The following is a 23,677-nucleotide window of genomic DNA, read 5'->3' as shown; positions in this document are numbered from 1 at the left end:
TCTTCTCCTGATGATGATGAAGCCTCTTCTGCACCCAGCTCCCAAGTGTGATTGGCCATCATCATCATAGAGTTGTGTGTGAACGTCACTGATGTCCTCCTCAGGTTCCTCAACAGTGTCTGCTTCAGTAGCCTGAACGCTCGCAACACCACCTCCTACACCACTCTCCTCATCACTACTTGCCCGCCTAGTGGAGGAAGTGGCGGATGTCTCCTCCATTTCTTGACTGGGCAGTAGCTGCTGACTGTCCTCTAGATCGTTCTCACTAAATAATGGAGCTGAAACCCTAGCATAAGATACTCCTTTGGGGGAGGGAACAGCATAGGACAGAGGCAATGGGAGAACAGGGACTGCTCCCGGACCATGCCAACTGAGGGTTGTGTCTGAGGACTGTTGACTGGGGGTGTCAGATGTCACTTGTGATGAAGTGGATGACCGTGTTAACCAATCGATGACGGCAGATGGGTTGCAACTCCTGCAACTCCTGCTGTCAGTAGTAGCAGTACACACTAGTACACACTAGTGCTGCAGCACACATTTACTGTGTACTACAGCCAAAATTGCACTCTCTCTCTCAATCTCACTCCCTTCCCTATCAGTGCTTCTAGGCAGGATTTGTGCTTGGGCTGAATCACTGCTGTTCTGTACAACACACTGCTCTCTGTCCCTCTCACTGTAATAGAACGCTGTAGAGACTGGGAGGTGAATCGCTTTTGGAAAAAAACTTTTCTGGGTAACACACAGTGCTATCTATCTCTCTGCAATGAAAGGCTGAAGTAACTGGCTGCAATATGGCTGCCAATTATATAGAACTGGGAAATCACAGGGGTGGCTGGCTACTGATAGGCTGCATGCTGCATGTGATTCAGGGTCATCCCGCCTACCCTTGTTCCCGCCTTCCCAGGATTCCTTGCACTTTATCCTCACATGTGGATCCGCCATATTAGATGCCCTGGAGACTGGACCGCACTAAATGGAGTTTAATTAAGCAATTCGTGCAATCGAATCGCGGGGATATTCGCATTCGTTGCAAATCGATTTTTTCCTGAAATTCTTAACAAATTCGGATTCCTCAGATTCGATTCGCACATCCCTAGTTGTGGCCTTCCAGTTTCAGGTACTTTAAATGTTTCAGGTACTTTAAAATAAAAAGTTGAGGTTTGCAAGTCATGACAATAAACACTATAAATAACCTACAGCACAAGGTGGGGAAGCCTGCCAGGGTCAACAACAGTTTCCTTAATAAGGGAGGTAGCAGCCTGATTCAGGCTGTCTTTTTATTCTGAGTCTCCAGAATAAAAGGACAACCTAAATCCGACTGCCACTTCTCTGATGAAGAAAACTGTTTGTTTCTGAAACGTGTTGGAGTAGTTTTGGCCCTTACAGGCTTTCGTAGTGATGCCACAACCCAGTACACAACTTTTTAACACCACTGCTTGGCTGAGACGCCACTGGCCGGGGCTTTCTTCTGCCCTACTGGAAGACTTAGAACTGCTGTAACTTCATAGGATCCCATTTCTTTATCCGATCTGATGACACATTGATAGTGGGAACTTTTTCCCCCATCTGGTAACACTATCCACATTCAGGATGGCTGCTTTTTACACATACCCGTGACCTTCCACGTTGTGACCTGTACAAAATAACTGATCTTTATGGGTAAAACAAAGCTCCAGTCACATACCAGTGACCTTCCACATTAACAGCTCCTAGACTTGATTTCCCTAACCTATACATACCACACTGTTTATACTGTCACTCTCCCCCAACTTGCGCTGTTGGTTATTTAGAATGTTTTTGGTCATTGTTCATCTATGAATGATATACAGGGGAACCACTAGTGCAATAGTAGCATACAAGAAAATAGGGGGTTTTCCACCATGAAAGCGTGAGAAGCATCACAAAAGGGTGCTTTTGGTCTTTGTACTTGCCCTTCTTTTCCCATGTACACACATACATTAGTAGAGGGAAAGACAAGTGTCTATCAGTCAATATAAGCTGTCTCTATAAACGACTGAGCATTTTGGAAAAGGCATGGGTGTTATAATTGCTTGTCTGTCTCTTACTGCATCACATTTACATGTACTCTTCTTATATAAGCCTCCTGGTGTCCTATTCTCATCTAAGAGAACTGGCATGACTGTGATGTTCAGGCTGCAGTTTATTTCAGGACCTGAACTTTTACCTTTCTGTTACTATGCAGTTGACTTAAGTGTTATATAAAGGGTCCAGTTACTGATCTCTCATCTTAGTTACAGAACCTAGATGTCTGAATATGTTAATACGTTGTACTTTTCCGCCAGTTCACAATGATTGTCAGGAGCTTTTCTATTCCTTTTTCTATAAAACATGGCATTTCTGACATGCCAGTACTTTGGGGTAAGTTTTGATTTAATCCGTGTAGACACTTTGACCTGTTCTAACACTGTCAGGTCTTGATATATCAGTTAATGTCTTGTAGAAGTCAAACATAATGTATGACCCAGCTTCCTAACAGAGACCCCAAACGTTTCATTTTTGTCTAACTTTACAATCTGCTTCTTTTATATGTGTGATTTCATTATATAAAAAAAAGAAATACATTACCTACGCCATAGTGCTAGTAGCTTATTCTAAAGATTGATGGGCATCACACTTTGCTATAAGTGCTCATTGATAGGCAAGATTCCTGACCTTATAAAAATTAGTAATCAGTTTTTATTAGAGTTTTTACTGGAAAATTATATAAATTTTATATGTGAAATTCAATATAAAAAAATTAACAAATGCCCAGATAAGGTCACCATTAAGTCATTCTATCTGGGTTCTATCCAGTTGTCTCAAAGATTAAAGTAGATATCCGGTGGAATTTCTATGGTATCCATTGTGCATGAGCTGCAAAAAGTAAAATAACAAACTGTAACTAACCTTCTGTCACTCCCCTGATGTGCCGATATCTGTCTTCTGTCTTCTGGGCCCGACCTCCTTCTCCAGAGCTATCTTGGAGCCTGATGCTGATCGCCGGCCACAGCAACATACATGACACTGCACTCAACGAATTACCGGCCGAGGCGGGACATCGCTGTGATGATAAGCTGATCGCAGACGTCAGACTCCAAGATGCGAAGAAGACTGGGCTCAGAAGAACTATATCTGCACATTGGCAGAACGACAGAAGGTGAGTAACCGTTAGTTATTTTATTTTTTGCAGCATAGGCACAATGGATAAAAAACAAATTCCCTCTGATATCTCCTTTAAAGGGTTACTCCACTACTCAGCGTCCAGAACTTTGAGTTCCGAACGCTGTGTGCAGGCTTTCCTTGTTCACGCCCACCCACTCGAGATGTCACACCCCGTCATGTGATGTCACGTCCCACACCCTCAATGCATGTCTATAGACTTTCATTGAGGGGGCAGGCCGTGATGTCATGAGGGGGCGGGCGTGAACACGGAAGCCGGCACACAGCGTTCGAAACTCAATGTTCTGGACTCTGGGGAGCGGAGTAACCCTTTAAGAAAAAGGGTGTGTAAACAGGACATCCTTAGAGTGGTATATGAAAAAGCTTATTCCTGGTAAGAATGCAATTAGTGTTGAGTGAACTCAACCCATCAAACCTGGGTTCAGTCCGAATTACACTAAAAGTTTGGTGTCATGCAAACCCAAACCTTGAGCATTTCTGCCAAACCTACAAAAATGTTGTGGGCTACAATGGATTACAATGGGTTACTTGCGGTCTGCAGCTGTCCTGCTGTCCTGTAAGCCCCAAGATGCATCATAATTTGGTGCAACTCTGGTGCTCAGTGTGCAATAGTACACATCTTTCCTGGGATTGGAAATTTCTCTATTCCAATGCATGGGAACATAGGTATCCGTGTTCCCAGACAACAGATAATGCTGGGAACTGTGAGTTATTTATTATCTACTGCTAACAATAGATGACTTGTGGTTCACAGCAATACATGGCAGGCTACAAGCTTGCTAACAGTTCCTGTCTTTCCTGGGATCAGAAAAAAAAAATCCAATCCCAGGAAAAAATGGGTGCTTTCACTCTCCAAAATTAAAAATTGCTGTAGACCAAGAGTCATCTATGGTCGGAATTGACATCTAACACCAGCAAGCAACAACTTGTGGTCCCTGGTAATACATGGCATGCTACTACAAGCTTTGGCTTGGACCCTGACAGGTAAACATGACAATTTTCTTATTTACGTATGTGTATATATATATATATATATATATATATATATATATATATATATATTTTTTTTTTTTTACATTTTGTGTGCTTGCTTTTCTGCTTGTGCTTATCATTATAATCTATTTTACAAACAAGAACAGGTATTCTTGAATTTATATTTCTTTACTGTTTATATACTTGTGTTTAAAGTTAAACAAAAGCTGGGTAAAAATGAAAAGTAGTCACTGAATGGTAACTCAAGTTCCTGTGCATAAGCTTAAAGTGTATTGTGGTAACCGAAAGAGGCGTTTAGATTTTATGAAAAACTTGATATTGTCAGTTTCCATAATGGAAAAAGTCTGCACATTACTGAAATTGTGCAGCCTGTCAGGATGTTTTCTATGTAGTGTGCACATTCAAGTCTAAACTGAAAAGACTTCTTGTCTAAAGACAGCAGCTTCCTAGCATATGAAGAGTTTCCAGCTCCTGCCGAAGCACTAGACAACTTACTGGCTGCAGCTGCAATACTGAAAAATAGTATTTAATATTTAAAAATGCCACCTTTGTATCTGGTTTGGAGATAAGAGCTATATGAAAGTGCCTTCTAGTGTATGGTCTTGTACTAATAAAGTCCTTTATCTCCTTTTCATATTACATTTCCTGGCTATCCTGGCAATGCTAAAACACATACTTCAGTGAATGTGTAAGCAAATGACTATATAAAAGTATGCATAGTCTCAGTATTAGCACCACAATGTAAGGTAATATTTAACCCCTTAACGACAATGGACGTAAATGTACGTCATGATGACGTGGTACTTAGCGCACCATGACGTACATTTACCGGAGCGGTGCTCGCATCATGCCCGGCAGGTCCCGGCTGATATCAGCAGCCAGGGACCCGCCGGTAATGGCGGACATCCGCGATTGCGCGGATGTCCACCATTAACCCCTCCGATGCCGTGATCAATACAGATCACGGCATTGCGGTAGTTTGAATGGACGATCAGATCGCCCGTTGCTCCGGCCGTCTCTCGGGGTCTTCTGCTCTGGTCTGAGATCGAGCAGACCAGAGCAGAAGATCACCAATAATACTGAGCAGTGCTGTGTCCTATACATAGCACTGCACAGTATTAGCAATCAAATGATTGCAATGAATAGTCCCCTATGGGGACATAAAAAGTGTAAAAAAAAAAAAAGTTAAAGAAAGTACAAAAATTTGAAAAATCCCCTCACCCAATAAAAAGTAAAACGTCAGTTTTTCCCCATTTTACCCCAAAAAAAGCGTAAAAAAATAATTAATACACATATTTGGTATCGCCGCGTGCGTAAAAGTATGAACTATTACAATATATTGTTAATCATCCTGTACGGTGAACGGCATAAACGTAATAAAATAAAAAAAGTCCAACATTGATGCTTTTTTTGTCACATTTTATAAAAAAAAAATGAATAAAAAGTAAAACCTAAGCAAAAGTGATACTGATAAAAACTACAGATCATGGCGCAAAAAAATGAGCCATCATATCGCCCCATATACGGAAAAATTAGAAAGTTATAGGTGGTCAAAATAGGGCAATTTCAAACATACTAATTTTGTTAAAATGGTTTGAGATTTTTTTTAAGTGGTAAAATTATATAAAAGCATATATCATGGGTATCATTTTAATCATATTGACTCACAGAATAAAGAAAACATGTCATTTTTACCAGAAAGTTTACAGCGTGAAAACAAAACCTTCCAAAATTTGCTAAATTGCGGTTTTCTTTTCAATTTTTCCACATAAATAATATTTGTTTGGTTGTGCCGTACATTTTATGGTAAAATAAGTGATGTCATTACAAAGTACAATTGGTGATGCAAAAAACAAGCCCTCATATGGGTCTGTGGATGGAAATATAAGAGAGTTATGATTTTTAGAAGGCGAGGAGGAAAAAACAAAATGCAAAAATAAAATTGGTCTGGTCCTTAAGGCCAAAATGGGTTTGGTCCTTAAGAGGTTAAAGGGGTACTCCGGTGAAAAACTTTTTTTTTATTTTTATAAATCAACTGGTGCCAGAAAGCTAAACAGATTTGTAAATTACTTCTATTAAAAAATCTTAATCATTCCTGTACTTGCTGAATACTACAGCGGAAATTATTTTCTTTTTGAAACACAGAGCTGTCTGCTGACATCATGAGCACAGTGCTCTCTGCTGACATCTCTGTCCATTTTAGGAACTGTCCAGAACAGCATATGTTTGCTATGGGGATTTCCTTTTACTCTGGACAGTTCCTAAAATGGACAGAGATGCCAGACAGTAATGGACATGTTTAGGAAGGATCTGAGCTTGTCTTTGGCTTAAATGGTTGTGTTGTGAGATTACCATAACACTGTGGCTTTCTTTTTGTGAACCTCAGTATTTCCTGTTGAAGTTTTCTTTTTTACTACATATCCCAGAATTCCACTTTCCTACTTCCCACATATCAGCCACCCCACCTATTGAACAACAAACAAGATAGATTCAATGAAAAAGGTCAGTGCTTTCTAATCAGGGTGCCTCCAGCTGTTCCACCTATTGAAGCAGACAGGCTCCCTGTCATCACCTGGCTAGTGATGTCAGGTCTCGGCTGCACTGCATCCTAGGGACAGGAGTCATTTTGTACGCTGTTAAAAATAAACATCCAGAGCAAAGATCACATAAGTATACGAGACCAGCTGTTAGAGACAGGTACAGACACTATATTATGTACTACACTAACTTTACAGCCCCTGTAGCATAGTCAAATAAAAGAAAATTCCTGGAATACCCCTTTAACTTAATTTAGGGCTAGGGATTGGTGGTCCATTTTTTCTTTACTCTATATACATTGCATTCAGAAATACAGACCTTTTCACATCACATGTTGTTAATAAAAATAGAATTTTAGAAATGTTTAGACCCTTTGCTATGACACTTCAAATTTAGCTCTGGGGGTCTTTCATTTCATGTGATCATCTCTGAGATGTTTCTACACCTTGACTGGAGCTCACAATACATACTAGAACAAAAACCAAATCAAGAAGGGGGAAAGAATTGCTGGGGAGAAGGGTACAAAAAATAGCTGTTGCACTGAAAGTTCCCAAGAGCACAGTGGGCCTAATAACTAATAAATAGAACATACTGGCACAGAAAGATCTATCAATCAAGGCTGGTGGGGAAGGGAGATGCTGCCAAGGACCATCTAATGACTCATAGTTCATATAGCATGAAAGCTAACTTTTTGAAAGGCCCCAGCTAATCATTAAAATATACAAACAAAAATGCTAAAATAGAATTTGCATCATCTGACTTAGGACTTAAAGAGTACCTTACGCCAAACTAAACTTTTAGTATATTGTTCCTTATGGAATTATAAGACACTTTGCTATTTACTTGCTGTTAAAATTCTCAACCTTTCTATGTGTTTAATGTAATTGGTAAAATGTCCACTAGGTGGCTCTGTTCTGTTCCCTGCCACAAGTCAAACAGTTAGTTTGGCCTCCCTCCGGCCTGGCAGGAGACCAAACTCAGGAAGTGCATGCGGAGCATGGTGAGGCACAGCTCTCGCAGGCCTCAGTGACGTTGAGTCTGCTGGGGAACGCAATGTGAGCAAGGGGTAAGGTATGATACAGAGCTTTTTAAAGCTCGGAATTTTTTTTAAAAGGCAGGAGGGGTTTTAGGAGTAGTTAGGGAATATAATCTGAGTTAGTTTAGAAAATATAGTTTGATGACAGGTACTCTTTTAATTCTATTCATTAAACAGTACCATTCAATATGAAGGTGCAACATATTCTGGAAAATAACAAAAACAAAACAAATATGTGGTATTTTTGTAGCAGTATTGACTATTCTCATTGAGAATAGAAAAATTCTTCATCTTTAGCACTCTGGACTTCTCAACAAAGAGATACATTTGTGTGCAGATGTCATTTCTATTATAATCAAAAGCATGTATTCAAGATCGGTAACCTTGAAAGATAGCTTTGTTATACAGCTATCTACATCCATTTATAGCAATGACACAATAAAAAGATTAGAACAAAATGTTCCCTCAGCAACCAGTGATAACAGAACTGTGAAACAATATGACCAGTAGCCAAGTGCGACAATTTTATTACTAATTACTAATCATCAAGGCTAAACTTCTGATACCCTGTACCCTGTGGACTGGACTTGTGCTACTCATCACTAAACTACTACAATTTATTATAAAGGGAACAAGGAACCTACCAATGGATGGATTCTACCATCAAGTTGATTACCATACTAAGTTAGTCTTATTACCCAGTCACAAACCAAATCCCTTTGGCTGTGATTGACTCATAATGGCCAAGGACACAAACTTGCTCCAACATGGTTATTATTCCCTTGACATTAATGCAGCTTAGAGCTTAGTGGGACTGGCCTTTAAAAAAGAAGAGAAGCCCTCTATTACAGGTGTGAATTGGATTTTATTACTTATAATTAAATGTTGTTGCATATTATGTAAAGATTAAAAAATATAAACATGCATGCTATTTTCAAAAGATGAGGCCCTGATACAGAGAATCACATAACAATCAGGAAAGAGTATATAACAGAAGAAATACACCTTATATAATCAAAGGTGGATATACTTGTATTAGCAATATACACAAGGAGGGTGAATTCCATGTGTAAATTTCTGCCTTTGTGCGCCCCTTACACCAATTAAAAAGTGGCCAGGGCATAGCACGAGAGAGTGTGGCCCCACACTAGAAATTGGCATAGTTATGGCTAAAATCTACTTCACATCCTAGCTAGCATAGATTTCTTAGGCTGGGTTCACATATATCAGGTGTACGGCATAGTTTCCCTCTGCTGTGCACCCGCGGGAAACTGATGCTAGAACTGATCCCATTCATTTCAATGGGACAGTTCACAAATCACCCAGCGTCCCAATTTTGATGCCTGATGGTTGGACACACTGGACAGCACCGGACAGGAGAGTGCAGCTTGCTGTGTTCCCCTGTCCAGTGCCAGAAACAATGGATGCCGGATACCATACAACTGATGACAACTGATGCACTTCATCAGTTGCGGCATAAGCTGCGTTGAGATTTAGGCTGAGTTCACCTATGTGAACCCATCCTAAGTCTGGTGCGTAGATTTATAGTTCCTATCATTTCTGTTTTTTTCTGATATATTTTCTTCACAAATTCATATTATTTTAATATGTTCCCGGCAGTCTAATTGCATAAAATGTTGTCGCTACATCAGTATTTCAGAGCAAGTCAACCTTAACTATTTGTTAGTCTTGTCCCTACCAAGGCATGAACCACTAGATTTCAGCAGATCAAGGTTATCTTAACAATGTCTACAGAGAATCAGTTTTGTCTCAAAAGTGAGGCTGACATGTCAACAATAAGAATAAATAAGGATAAAATATCCCCTGATGATATTTTATAAATGCAAAAAATTTTAAATTTTTTTTATAACATTTAGTCGAAAAATACTCAAACCAGTAGTCAACCTGACCACTCAACTATCTCCTAAATCAAAATGACTATACAGGTAAGGAAAGTCCACTATAAACTGTTATTTTAGTAAAAAAGTAAATAAATAAATAATACTATTTGGATAAGTGAACATAAAAAATGATGCTGTAGTGTTTAAAACTACATTGTAAAAAATGCTGAACTGTGTCTGGAAATCAACAGGGAAAATAACCTGGTGATAAAATAGTTAAACAAATTGACCATCAAATTATCAACAAAAGATCTGCAATAATACACTGTTCGTAGTACTTTCCCTTTCTCTTTAATATGAGAGCTGCATCAGATCACATAATATTTGCTATGTCAACATTGGAAACACAATCTTTAAATCACTAGGAGCAAATCTTTGGCCTTTCACTTTGTGCAGTCAAGGCGTATAACCGAATTAGTTGGGAGGAATGGCAGTGCTTCTTATACATTTGCAAATTTACGAACACCAAGCTTCTATTCACATGCAAAGAGCAGCACTTTCAGTAGCAGAGCTGAAAATTAAGATACAAAGATGTGACACATTAACCCTTAGGTGATTTATATTGCCTAACGGTTCACGTACGCCAGCTTACCAAGAAACAAATGCATTTATATAATTAAAAACTCTGCACTTAAGTGTTTCTGCACATTAATATTTAAGCCTCTTGTTCGGTGAGACCTCAGCATAAATCCTGATACGGCTGATTAAGTCACAGTGTCATTTTGCTGCCTTCACTGGCTAGAAAGTATATCCTAATCTTTTCGCTGTGACCATGAATAATGATAGGTAAGGTTCTGCTAACAACATGATTGGTAGTGCCACTTTTATTTTTATCTTAATTCTCAAGATAGATGGAAGCAATTGGAGGACTGCCTGTCTGAAGCGAGTATTGAAGAGATATTTGGGGATTGTGTCTTGATTGCTTTGCATCAGTCTTATTTAAAGGGATTGAAAAGTGTGTGTAGTTTTCATTTCTGTATATTGTCACTTGAAACATCTTAATTCTGTGCTATGAGAGTCATGAAATGCAATAAAGTCTATTTTGAAGGGACGATCTAGGCAAAAGATGTGTTATTTTAGTGCATGGCCTGAGGTGTTGGTGCATGGCAAAAGGGATTTCAAGAACACTATAAAAGAGAATCTTATTGTCTACTTTAGGTCCTGCACTAGGCAGTTTTCATGCTCCCCCAGCTGATCATTTACACTGATCACTGAAGAATCAGATCACGGCGATACATCGAAGAGACAAGTCTGCAGTTTGTGGTAGGTGTTATATCTCCCCCCAGTATTGGAATTCACAGCATAGGCAAGGTTCACTTAAGAAAGGTGCAGAATATCAGTGGTATACATTGGCACACCGATGTATACTTTGGTGTGCCTGCAGCCAGTCTATTTATTTTAAAGCACATTTGTTCAATAAAAAATAAATAAGTAAACAAACAAAAAACTTTATGTTTTTTCCACAGTCTATCTTCAGAGAGTCCCCTGGTGCATGGTGTGCAAATACCTTTTTTATTCTCTACAACTCAGGTGGTGGAATCAGAGCCAAGTTGTTTATCACCAATACTCACACTTTGACTTCCTTTTACTTACCCCTCTGACCAGTCACAGAACAGGATTTTTTTTTTATCCCCTTAAGGACCACGGGTTTTTCCATTTTTCCTCCTCACCTTTTAAACATCATAACCCTTTCAATTTTGCACCTAAAAATCCAAATGATGGCTTATTTTTTGCGCCACCAATTGACGCCGGCATCAATGCAGCGTCACTAGTCCGGGGCTGGCCCGGAGCGGAGAGGAGGGCCTCCCAGTGAAGATGGATGGCCCGGACCGGCTCACCCTCCGCACTGGAATGCGGACAGTCCCTGCAGCTACTAGGCAGCAGGACCGAGAGAACTGGGGAAGTGAGTAGACAACGAGGGGGGCTTGTATGATGACAGAGGGGGCGGTCTGGATGATGACAGGGGGGATATTGTTGGGGGTGATGATGATGGGGGTCTGGATGATGACGGGGAGGAAGATTTGACAGGGGTGATTATGACGGGGGGGATGATGATGGGGGAGGTCTGGATGATGACAGGGGGGGTCTGGATGATGACAGGAGGTGATGATGACAGGGGGGTCTGGATGATGACCGGAGCTGATGATGACAGGGGGGGTCTGGATGATGACAGGAGGTGATGGTGACACGGGGGACTGGATGATGACAGGAGGTGATGATGACAGAGGGGGTCAGGATGATGACAGCGGGGGATGATGTATTTCCCACCCTAGGCTTACACTTGAGTCTTTAAGTTTTCCCAGGTTTTTGGGTTGAAATTAGGGGCCTCGGGTCGGCTTATACTAAAGTATATACAGTAAACATTCCTGCAGATGTATATCATGTCCTCCTACAACTCTCAACTGATAAACCCCTACTCAGGCTACATTCACAATATATTTACACGGCTGCTGGGTCCGGCTGGGAATTTTCAAAACCGAGTGCTCCCATATCCAGACTAGGTCTGGTCACAAAACCAGATATGGGGCAAAAATGAGCCGTCCGGAGTCACTATCTAACTCTGGTCGCTCATTAAAGTGAATGAGAAGCTGCACGGGTTCGACTGGGATATGGGAGAGCCCGGTTTTGAAAATTCCCACCCAGACCCAGCAGCCGTAAGCTGCAAACGTAATGTGAATTCAGCCGCAGAATGGCCAAATGGGAATCTTTTGGGTTCTCCTAACAACAACGCACCATAATGATTCATAAGATAACTACATGTTAGGGTGCTGTTAAGGAGGCACCGGTTTACGATGGATCCCTTACCTTTCAACACCACAGGGTCCAATTTAGGATAGGCTCACACGTAAAGGATCCACAGCATATTTTACCCGACCCTATAGCGTGCCTCCAGCTGTTCCCAACCCCCATGTGCTGCTCGCAGAAGCAATTCGCCATTACGAGCAGTCACACGGGGACAAGCAAGTCACTGTGGGCATGCACAGTGTACTCAGACATCGCTCCCGCTTCCGAAATCTCTGTGAATACACTGCGAGTGCTACTCAAAGGTCCCTGTGTGGGTGTTTGCGTGGTGGATTGCCCTGTGAGCAGCACATGGGGTTGAAAACAGCTGGAGATACACTATAGGGTTGGGTCACCGGCAGATCTGCAGCGTTAAATACGCTATGCATCCATTACGTGTGACCCTACCCATGAACTGGATATCCTTGCTTCATTTACCACCAAAATTTCATAACACTACTCCCTTCTTGTATTAACACTCAATTGTCAGTTTACCTTATATGCACCACTAGCCTTATAGGTTAACCAGTTTACCTTTATTCACTTAAGGACACAGACTATTTTTATTTTTGCATTTATGTTTTTTGCCTTCTCATTTTTAAACAGTAGTTATTTTTCCATTTATAGAACCAAATGAGGAATAGTTTTTTATGTGGCCAATTGCACTTTGTAATAATAACTTTTATTTTACCATAAGGCTAGGTTCACACTACAGAATTTTGGAGTAGTATTCCGTTAAATGGGATTTCACTGCACATTGCAGAGTTTCTGCCACTGAAATTCTGCAGAATTCAGGGGAATCCGCCTGGAATACATCGCAGTCTATAGATTTAATGTAAAACTCTATATGATGCATGTAGTCTGCTGGCATTTGTAAACAGCACTAATGTGCCTTCATCAAACTGCCTGTACCAATGCATCTAAAACATTCCACTGCATGTGCAACGGTAATACATGCATGGGCCCTAAAGGAAAAAATTGTCATTGATAGGGTCGCTGTAATTGTATTGACAGTAAGAATAAAGATAACATGTCAGTTTTACCACATAGTGAACAGAGTAAAAACTAAAAGCCTCCCTAAAATTAGCAAAATTGCTGTTTTTTTCCAGTTTCACCCCACCAATAACTTCTTTAGGGTTTAGTACTACATTTTATGATAAAACAAATAATTGGTCTAGCATTAAACACACTCTAATTTGGCTATTTTTTTTTATATGATAAAGAGGTGGGGGAAGGGCTTATATATATATATATATATATATATATATATATATATATATTTTTTTTTTATCCTCCTATTTTTTTATTTTGTAATAGTCCCCATAGGGGACTATTTATAGCATTTAAAAAAAAATGTTTTTACTGTTTAGTGCTATGCGCAGGCGTAGCACTGGTCAGTAATATCGTCAATCTACTTATATGGGCTGCCAGAAGGCAGCAGGATCGCTGATGGCCACCAACGGGTCCCCAGCTGCTGATATAGAAGCAGGGACTGTCCATACAAGAAGCTGGCGCATCTCCTGTGCTCACTTATGTACAGGACATGAATGTACATTAAGTTTCCAGGCCCAAGGATATACAGTTATGTCCAATGTTGTTAAGGAGTTAAGGAGCTCCTCATAAGTAGAGGGAGTAAATAAATACAAAATCTGGCAATTCTCTTGTAAGTAGTGTCTGCCATTACAGTTTATGGCTTTATGGTTACTGATTTAAAGGGGTATGCCAAATTGTATTAATATTCTAAGAATGTACTTGGTCTGGTGCATAATATAAAAACCCTATAATTACCTTACTCTGGCTGCTGTTGTCCTAGAGTTGGTGCTGTTGCTAACGCTTTTTTTTTTTTTGGGTCGCATGTACTTAGCATATCGGTGGTCGCAGTGGTGTCCCACCTTAGCTGCTGACTGGATGAGTGGGCATTGCACACACTGACTCCAAACAGATAAAGCACTGTGTAATGGGATCAGCTGTAGAGAATGGCAGCCAAAGCAAGGAGGATAAGTATAAGGTTTTTTATGATATGTACCAGACAGAACAGATTTTTGTAATAAAATATGAATTGGAATATCCCCTTAATTTTACTAAATTTCCCACAATTATCAAAGTGGAAACACAACTTCTGTCCTGTGTTCAATTGATCATTACTGATATAACACAGGGATTCCCATTACCAATCATTTGGTTTTTACTGACTCTGTAAAGACCTGCATTATAGACAAATGTAGACAAACACAACAGTCTTACATTTTTAATAGTAACTTACAGCAGCGACATTCACAAAGTCATCATCTGAAAGAGTTTCCAACATCTCAGACACAGAGGTCCTTATCAACTTCAGCGTCAGCCCGCTGACACTCCCGCTCCTTTAAAAACAGACGTGAGAATAAGAAACGGGTTACAAAAATAAGTCAGACTAAAACATCCTAATAACTCTCAGGTGCAATGTTAATGAAATTAATTGAACAATCTTTTTTTTTGTTTGTTTGTTTTTTTTGTTATCCATGTACGTCCATTTCTTCCTTCATGGGATAATAGGCATTTTAAGGGATCTAAATGGCAACTTGTCTGCTTCAGGGCAAAGCTCAAACAGGAGGTATTGCAAATGCTGATGAAACACATTTCAGTAATACTGTATAAAAGTATTTCAATCCATTTAAAACATCAGATGCAATCTATTCCATCAAAGAGACAAACTAGAGAATAGATTTTTTTAGTACAAAGCAATCTACTAGAAACATCAGGCTTGATGCTTTTCCCCCTGACATTAACCTAACAAAGAGTCCTCTGTGGAAACCAGGAGATGCTTTTAATAGACTCAATCTCCCCCTTTTCACTCAGAATATAAAACCATAGATAAATGCCAAAAGAACTTATGAACATTTATGGAGTGGAAGCACTAATAAATAAGCAAGAGGTTGGATTGTTTTTCCCTGGTGTGCCTTTTTGGCTCAATGCCCCAATTAAGCCATATGAGGGCTTGATTTTTGTGGAACAAGTTGTACTTTTTATTGTTACCATTTTGGGGTTCATATATCTCATATATCGTATTGGTTATTTTTTACTAATTCTTTATTTGCCAATCAAAGTTAATACAATGCAATTTTGTCCTTTATTATTTGTATTTTAAATTTTGGCATTTCATGGTATGGTAAAAGTAAGACTATAGCTTTATTCTCTCTCTCTCTCTCTCTCGCTACATATATATATATATATATATATATATATATATGCGTGTGTGTGTGTATATATATATATATATATATATAAATAGATGTAAATAGTTAAAACCATGAACATTGAAACATAACAAAAAAAATAACTAATACAAAAAATACTTCAAAACACAAATAGAAGCAAACATACACATCCACCAATATAAGCATGTCTTTTGGAGATGCAGCTCCTTGTATGTACCTAAAGATAAACAGAAAAAATATCTATATTATTTTTATGAACAGCATACGAAAATACTATTGGGCTTGTTCACATTGTGTATTTTAATATATATTTTATTTAAAAATGCGTCTGTATAACTAGGGAAAATTTGTGTCTATGGGAGCATGTCCGTTTGTTTTTTATATACTGTGTGCACAGGAAACCAGTTTCCCAGAGACTTGAATAGACCACATGCATTTAGCAAAAACGGACACCATTTTATGGAGGCATTTGTTAAAATAAAATACAATTGAAAATACACTTTATGGGGGAGATTTATCAAAATCTGTGTAGAGGAACAGTGGTGCAGTTGCCCATGGCAACCAATCAGCTAGCTTCTTTCATTTTTTACAGGTCTCTTTAAAAATGAAAGCAGGAATCTGATTGGTTGCCATGGACAGCTGCACTACTCTTCCTCTGCACAGTTTTTGATAAATCTCCCCATACGAACACAGCCCAAGACAAAAGTAATATATTTTTTCATCTATAGAGAACAATAAAATACACTACATACTTTATTATTTGTACATATTACTTGATATTACTTGAATGTATCTGTTCCCATTTGGAATGTATTTGAGGATGAAAACGAATTATATTTTATATATATATATATATATATATATATATATATATATATATATATATATATTAATTCTAATATGCTCTCAGTGCATAATGACATTTTTATGAAATTCTACAGTTCCAATTTGAAGGTTTTATTTGTTAAGTGACGCAGTTAGTGAGATCAGGTGTTTTGCGAAATGGATTTGTATAATAACATTTTTTTTTTCTTTTGCTTCCAAATGTGTTTACCAGAGTTTCCATGTATCCACTTATGATAACCTTGTTTTAATTGCAGGTATTGTGTGTATTCTAGTAGTGCATATCGGGAGAAGTTTTCAGTGGAACACAATTAACTGTATGAGAAGGATGTTTTTGCCGTAAACCAATGGTCTATTGAAAAAAGGAACATGAATGGCCTTCTGTTATATTGAGGTTAAAGTGCTCTAGTTATTTCATGAATACAAAAGTAGAGAACATCATGTATTTACCTTCCCACTCAAACTCTCAACATCTATTTTAAATGTCATAATACAGAGTACAACAAAAAAAAATTCCACGGATGCAGCTGTATGGAACATAGTTCCCTAATTGATATATCTTATTATAGAAACTAGAGACATGCTACCTCATATTACTGACCTCTGTTTGACTTTATGTTTATATATCGGTAACATATTCACATGTATGTGTAACAATATGTCTATTACTCGGGTGATAACACAATGGAATTAGAAAAGGTGTTATTTTGTAAATCAGGTAATTAATAAGATAGTAGATAATTCTCTAACATGGGAAAATAGTAATTATTCCCTAGGCAGGTTATTTTAATCACTGGTTTATTCAGCAACAAACAAAATAAATATCACATTTAATTACTGATCAAAAGTATGGCATACTCAGTGAGGTCCCATATTTATTCTACACTGTTTAGACAGTTTAGGGTTACAATATCCAAATAAGGTACTCCGTCCCTAGATATCTTATACCCTATCCAAAGGATAGGGGATAAGATGTCAGATCACCGCGGTCCGCTGATGGGGAGCCCCGGGATCCCCGCAGCGGCACCGCGCTATCATTACAGCACAGAGCGAGTTTGCGCTGTGCGTAATGACGGGCGATACAGGGGACGGAGCAGCGTGACGTCATGGCTCCGCCCCTCGTGACATCACGGCCCGTCCCCTTAATGCAAGTCTATGGCAGGGGGCGTGATGACCACCATGCCCCCTCCCATAGACTTGTATTGAAAGGGGCGGGCCGTGATGTCATGAGGGGCGGAGCTGTGACGTAACGATGCTCCGGCCCCTGTATTGCCTGTCATTACATGCAGAGCGAACAAGCTCTGTGCTGTAATGATAGCGCAGTGCCGCAGCGGGGATCCCGGGGCTCCCAAGCAGCGGGACTGCGGCGATCTGACATTTTATCCCCTATCCTTTGGATAGGGGATAAGATGTCTAGGGGCGGAGTACCCCTTTAAAACCATTTTAATAAAACATAGAAGGTGTAGGAGAGGCTCTAGACAGTTGAAAGTCAATAAAGCCAGAGCTAGCCAGAGAGGAGTCCAGCGTGGTTTTATTTTAACTTGCAAACAGTACACAAGAGAGGCATGGTGGTGACAAGAGACATGGTAGTTACTCCGGGTGCCACCGGCCGAATCGCGTCACCACCATGCCTCTCTTGTGTACTGCTTGCAAGTTAACATAAAATCGCACAATCTGCTTGAATATTCCGCGCTGGACTCCTCTCTTTCCTCAAGGATAATTTATTATATTAAAAGAATTCTGGCACTCTGGGTCACAGAAATGAGGCACACTGTGAACTGGTTTAGTTATAGATATAAGGATAATTTATTATATTCAAATAATGAGACACTGGATGACTGGTGGGTTGCAGGGCCCTTGCTCGCTTCTTAAGTCAAACCAATAAACAGTTACAATATACGGAAAAATGAAGATTGATACATAGTTAGTAAAACAAAAATCTAAAAATAATAAAACAATGGTATTAAAAATAAAGTGCTTAGGCGGTGTTTAGATTAACCCCCTCAGGGTTTTTCCGTTTTTGCATTTAGAAATCCTTACCTTTTAAAAATATAACCCTTTCAATTTTGTACCTAAAATTCCATATTATGGCTTATGAGTTGCGCCACCAATTCTACTTTGCAGTGATGACAATCATTTTACCAAAAAATCCATGGCAATCTAGGGGCTATAACACTGCACACACTGATCTTCTACACACATCACTGCCATGCATTAACATGGCAATGATCAGTGTTATTGGCAGTTGATCGCTCAAGCCTGGATTTCAGGCTTGGAGCAATCAATCGCCGATCGGATGCGCCGTTCTAGCTGATTGGGACATCGCAATTTCACCGTGATGATCCCGATCAGCCCGACTGAGCTGCCGGGAGTGTATTTTTGTTACTTTAGACGTGGCGATCAATTTTGAACACCGCGTCTAAATTGTGAATAGTGTGCGGCACAACGATCGGTGTGACCCCTCGTTATAGACTGGGAACGGGCGCAGGGATTACAGGTACACCCTACATCCTTAAGAGGTTAAATGCAGTACTTCCATAGATAACATGATGGTGGAATTGGGAGAGATGTAGTAAGAATGCTCTCCTGTATCACCCAAGTAGAGTCGATAAGGTTAAAATGCACTAACAAGTAGTGTAACGATCTGTTGCTATGGGCAACCACCAGTAGATAAGATACCATCTCAGCAGATGATCCTGTAAGTCTCTAAGCAAAAATGTAAATGCACAAACCACTTATGGGTTATTGGTAGAGTGCTCCGGAATGTAAGTATATCCTGCACTTAAGTGCAACAAGGTCCAGGGGTATGGATCTTGTATATGGAAAGCTTAAATGCAACCCTTTTACTTATAGTAAAGGTTTGGTGCACTGCACCACTCAAATGGAGATATGGAGTCACCTATTCCTAGCTCCAGCCCACCGCGACCCAGTACTCACCCTACACCAAGCCAAACCAGAGCCAGGTGAGCAGTGTATAACACTGTACCAGCCTCATAGAGGACACCAGGACAGAGGACTCCACATCTCCGGGTGAGTGGTGTGGTAAACCAAACCTTTAATATAAGGAAAAGGATTGCATTTAAACTTTCCATATACAAGATCCAGACCCCTGGACCTTGTTGCACTTAAGTGCAGGTTATACTTACATTCCAGAAAACTCTACCAATAACCCATAAGTGGTTTGTGCCTTTACCTTTTCACTAACAGACTTACAGGATCATCTGCCAAGACGGTATCTTATCTACTGGTGGTTGCCCATAGCAACAGATCGTTACACTACTTGTTAGTGCATTTTTACATTATTGACTCTACTTGGGTGATACAGGAGAGTATTATTACCACATCTCTCCCAATTCCACCCTCATATTATCTATGGAAGTACTGCATTTATTCTGAACACAGCCTAAGCACCTTATTTTTAATACCATTGTTTTATTATTTTTACATTTTTGTTTTACTAATCATGTATCAATCTTCATTTTTACGTATATATACATATATTGTAACTGTTTATTGGTTTGACTTAAGCGGTGAGCAAGGGCCCTGCAACCCACCAGTCAGTGTCTCATTATTTGAATATAATAAATTATCCTTATATCTATAACTAAACCAGTTCACAGTGTGCCTCAGTTATTTGTGACCTAGAGCGCCAGAATTTTTAGTATCATTTAAATAAACCACCCTAACACCCACAATTCATTACAAAGTAATTTGTTAATAATACTATTTAATGTGCTTTGACAATAAAAAATAAAGAAGCATTGAGACCAAGTAATCCATGTTTACTCAATTCCCCCCCTCCCCCATAGCATTTATAGTGAATAGCATTTATCCAATAACCTATTAGCGAACATAGCACAATGATTTATAAACAAAATAAAGTCCACTTACCATGGTCTTCTACGGACATCATAAAGATCAATTTTATTTGGAGTTCTGCTTTTATCTACCCATGGAGAAGCTAAATAGGAAACAATAATTATTGTTTTGTTAAAACTAATTATTTAGTGGTCAATACCTCTTGAATGCAAAACATTGGCTCAGATTTATCAAAATGTATGAAAGAAAAAGTGGAGTGATTTTCCCACAGCAACCAATCACAGCTCAGCTTTCATTTTACCAGAGCTTGTTAAAAGAGGAAAGCTGAGATGTAATTGGTTAATAAATCAGGGTCATTTTCTTCTTAAATTATCTTACATGATATTATCACATAACCTAATATGTGAATGATGCAAAAAATATGATGTTACAACAAATATTCTAGTTGTTTTTTAAATCTATTTCCATACATTTGCATTAATTTATCTACACATCTTATAGGAATATACTACTATGATACAACAGTCCATGGGAAAACACTTAGATATAAAGAGAGATGGCACTTACCACTTTTGGTAAATAAGATGTGTGGTTAATTCAGGTAACTCTAACAGATGCAGGGGTTTCCCAGGGCGACATCTGTTTAGCAGCATTCACATCTTGGTCTGGGCTTAAAGTCAACTTTGCACCCTTCCCAAAATGATGTCAGGACAAGACAAAGAGGCAAATGTAGTTAAATGGCCGTCACCCTGGTCAGCCCCCCTACATCTGTACCAGTTATCTGAATAAACCCCATGTCTCATTTTCCAAAAGTGGTAAGTGGTAATTTCTCTTTATATCTAAGTGCTTTTCAATGGACTGTAGTATTTGTAACGCTGCTGGTTGGCAGCCACCAGGGTACCATGTGTACTGGTTCTTACCAGCATCGTGCGAAATTCTCTGTGCCATATATCTGCTGTATTTCCTGATCTTCCTGCTCTGGTGTGTCTGCTGCTGCAGTTTCCACTCTGTCCATTAGGGGCTGCATGCGAGCACAGCCAGTGTGCACTCTCTAATGTATCTTCCTTCTATCCTTGCCTGGAACGCCCTATATAATTGTCTCTCACTTGTTGCCTGAGGGTGCATTCTGGTTGTTTTTCCAGTTCTGCATGGCTGACCTGAAGCCGTTCTATCTGCCGATCCAGATCCTACCGGTCTACTGTTACTGCATCCTTTGGACTCTGCACTTTCTCTGTTAATTAACACATTAAACAGCTCTGCTGCATCTGATGCTTTTTTTTAAGTGTCAATTTGCCCCAATCTGCTTGCCTGGCCGGCTGTCACTTGTGGCACAGTTGGTCCACACCCGTGGGGCGTTACAGTATTGTAGGAACTAAAAGTAGTGCCTCCTTTTCTGTCTATTTTAAAAGACTAGTATATTTATTACTACTTTGTCTATCAATATCACCCATAGCTATAAGTTATCTATCAGCACAAGAAGAATTCACAAAGTAACAAGTCAAAAAGAAAAATTATTCTAGTGCCTATGACAAGAGTATGTAAAGAACATGTTTATTATTAACATTTTTGTGTATTTATAGATATAATATATACAAAATATTTGGGTACATACTGTAATAATGAATTGCTTATCCTGTACTGATCCTGAATTTATTGTCTGAACTTTAGAACTGTTTTACTGGTTGGCACTGAAAACAGTCAGCAAGCTTGCAGTGAGACATACTCTCAACAGTGTATGAAGTGTGTGATATTCAAAGAAGCGGGTTTCACCATGGACCATTACCTGCAGCAATGCAGGATAAAGCATTGAATAGAATCTTTCTCAAATCTTTTAAATCTTTCTCAAAGACAGACGTGATATATGCCTCAAAATAAGCAGTAGGGTCAGCGTAATTCTGCTGGGACACCAATCAGTCACATGTGAAGTCTGTTCTAGTCAAAACGGGAGCAAGAAGTTTGCCATTTATATGACTGTCCTATGCCAGGGTAAGTCACTTTCTACACAATCTGCCACATAAGAGCAAAATTCTCATCTAGGGAGTATCACTGCGAGATAACTTTAAATATATCCTGAAGAGTAAGTTAAACACCAGTAGACATAACAATACCTTGTTTGGTAGTCCCTATTTACGGTTTGTACACATCCGGCATTTGCTCCACACAGGGGGTTCATTCAGCAGCAGCCTGTCCCTTAGGGGCACAGTGGTCAGAGCAGTGAACACATATGCAACCATTAGAGATGAGCGAACTTACAGTAAATTTGATTCATCATGAACTTCTCGGCTCGGCAGTTGATAACTTATCCTGCATAAATGAGTTCAGCATTCAGGTGCTCCGGTGGGCTGGAAAAGGTGGATACAGTCCTAGGAAAGAGTCTCCTAGGACTGTATCCACCTTTTCCAGCCCACGGGAGCACCTGAAAGCTGAACTAATTTATGCAGGAAAAGTCAGCAACCGCCGAGCCGAATCAAATTTACTGTAAGTTCGCTCATTTCTATCAACCATCCCTGGAAAAGCTCAAGGGCTCATCACCCTCCCTGCTGCTATCAGCTTTCCTGAGAAAGTGTTTGGCACCTTGGGCGCTATGCCATTTTGGAACTTGTTGCCACTCACTCCCACCACCTCCTTCTGTTGCTTACGCACACTTGCACGAGTCAAAGCAAATTTATGCACCTAGAAATGTGTGCTAAAATACATGAGCCCAAATGCCCACAAATTAACTGAGAAGCGCAAGAGCTGCGCAGAAGCACAACCTCTCACATGCCTGGCTAGGCTACCCCACCCGACTGTACTCATACATACATTGGTGTACCAATCCACCTAAAGATATTTGATACAGCATTATGCAGCTTTACGGTAAGGCACTTATCAGATTAATTCAATTTTTTAGTTAATTTTGAAATGGAAGCTGGTTTTCCCTATGCTGTTGGCACCAATACTGAAAATACAAAAAGACAAATGATATTGGAATTTCCATATCAATGTACACTTGATGGAATACTGAGCTGGAGGTTATGTGCATGAGGAGGAGGAGTGGGGAATATAAGCAGAAAATTCTGTGCAGGCACTTGCTTTAGAAAGACAAATTAGTTTTTCAGCTCGTAATTACTAATGGAGATAAAAAATGTGCTGCATGCAGTACTGATTAATAGTTATTCCAAGTATTACAACTATAATTAAGAATGATCTTTAGGAATATTAATAGTTGAAATGACCGCTCTGCACCTATTTTACCCTTAAGCCAAATAGGCTTTCTGACTTGCTAATTGTAATCCCTCTGGACACTCATTCATAATGGTGTAAGCTATTATGCCAGTTAGCAGGACATGGATTGCATAAATTGGATGTAATGTAATATTGGATTCGTTTATAGCAATGTATCCTAATCA

General features: G+C 39.5%; 1 protein-coding gene across 9 annotated transcripts in view; it reads right to left on the bottom strand.

Moving 5' to 3' along the window:
- Positions 1-23,677, bottom strand: part of CACNA2D1 (calcium voltage-gated channel auxiliary subunit alpha2delta 1) — a 716,537-nt gene that overhangs the window by 178,665 nt on the left and 514,195 nt on the right. For 8 of the 9 annotated variants that reach the window (XM_056573417.1, XM_056573410.1, XM_056573413.1 and 5 more), the window contains exons 8-10: positions 20,361-20,430; positions 15,793-15,843; positions 14,693-14,792 (exon numbers count right to left, since the gene is read on the bottom strand). In XM_056573417.1, the coding sequence (XP_056429392.1) occupies positions 14,693-14,792; positions 15,793-15,843; positions 20,361-20,430 (221 nt within the window). Of the gene's footprint in view, positions 1-9,980; positions 10,160-14,692; positions 14,793-15,792; positions 15,844-20,360; positions 20,431-23,677 lie in introns of those variants that run through there. The other variant, XM_056573418.1, reaches the window with a different exon arrangement.

Source organism: Hyla sarda, chromosome 4, assembly GCF_029499605.1.
Source record: "Hyla sarda isolate aHylSar1 chromosome 4, aHylSar1.hap1, whole genome shotgun sequence".
Classification (NCBI taxonomy): Eukaryota; Metazoa; Chordata; class Amphibia; order Anura; family Hylidae; genus Hyla; species Hyla sarda.
Note: the sequence above shows the minus strand (reverse complement) of the source record. Positions and strands in the feature narration are given on the sequence as shown.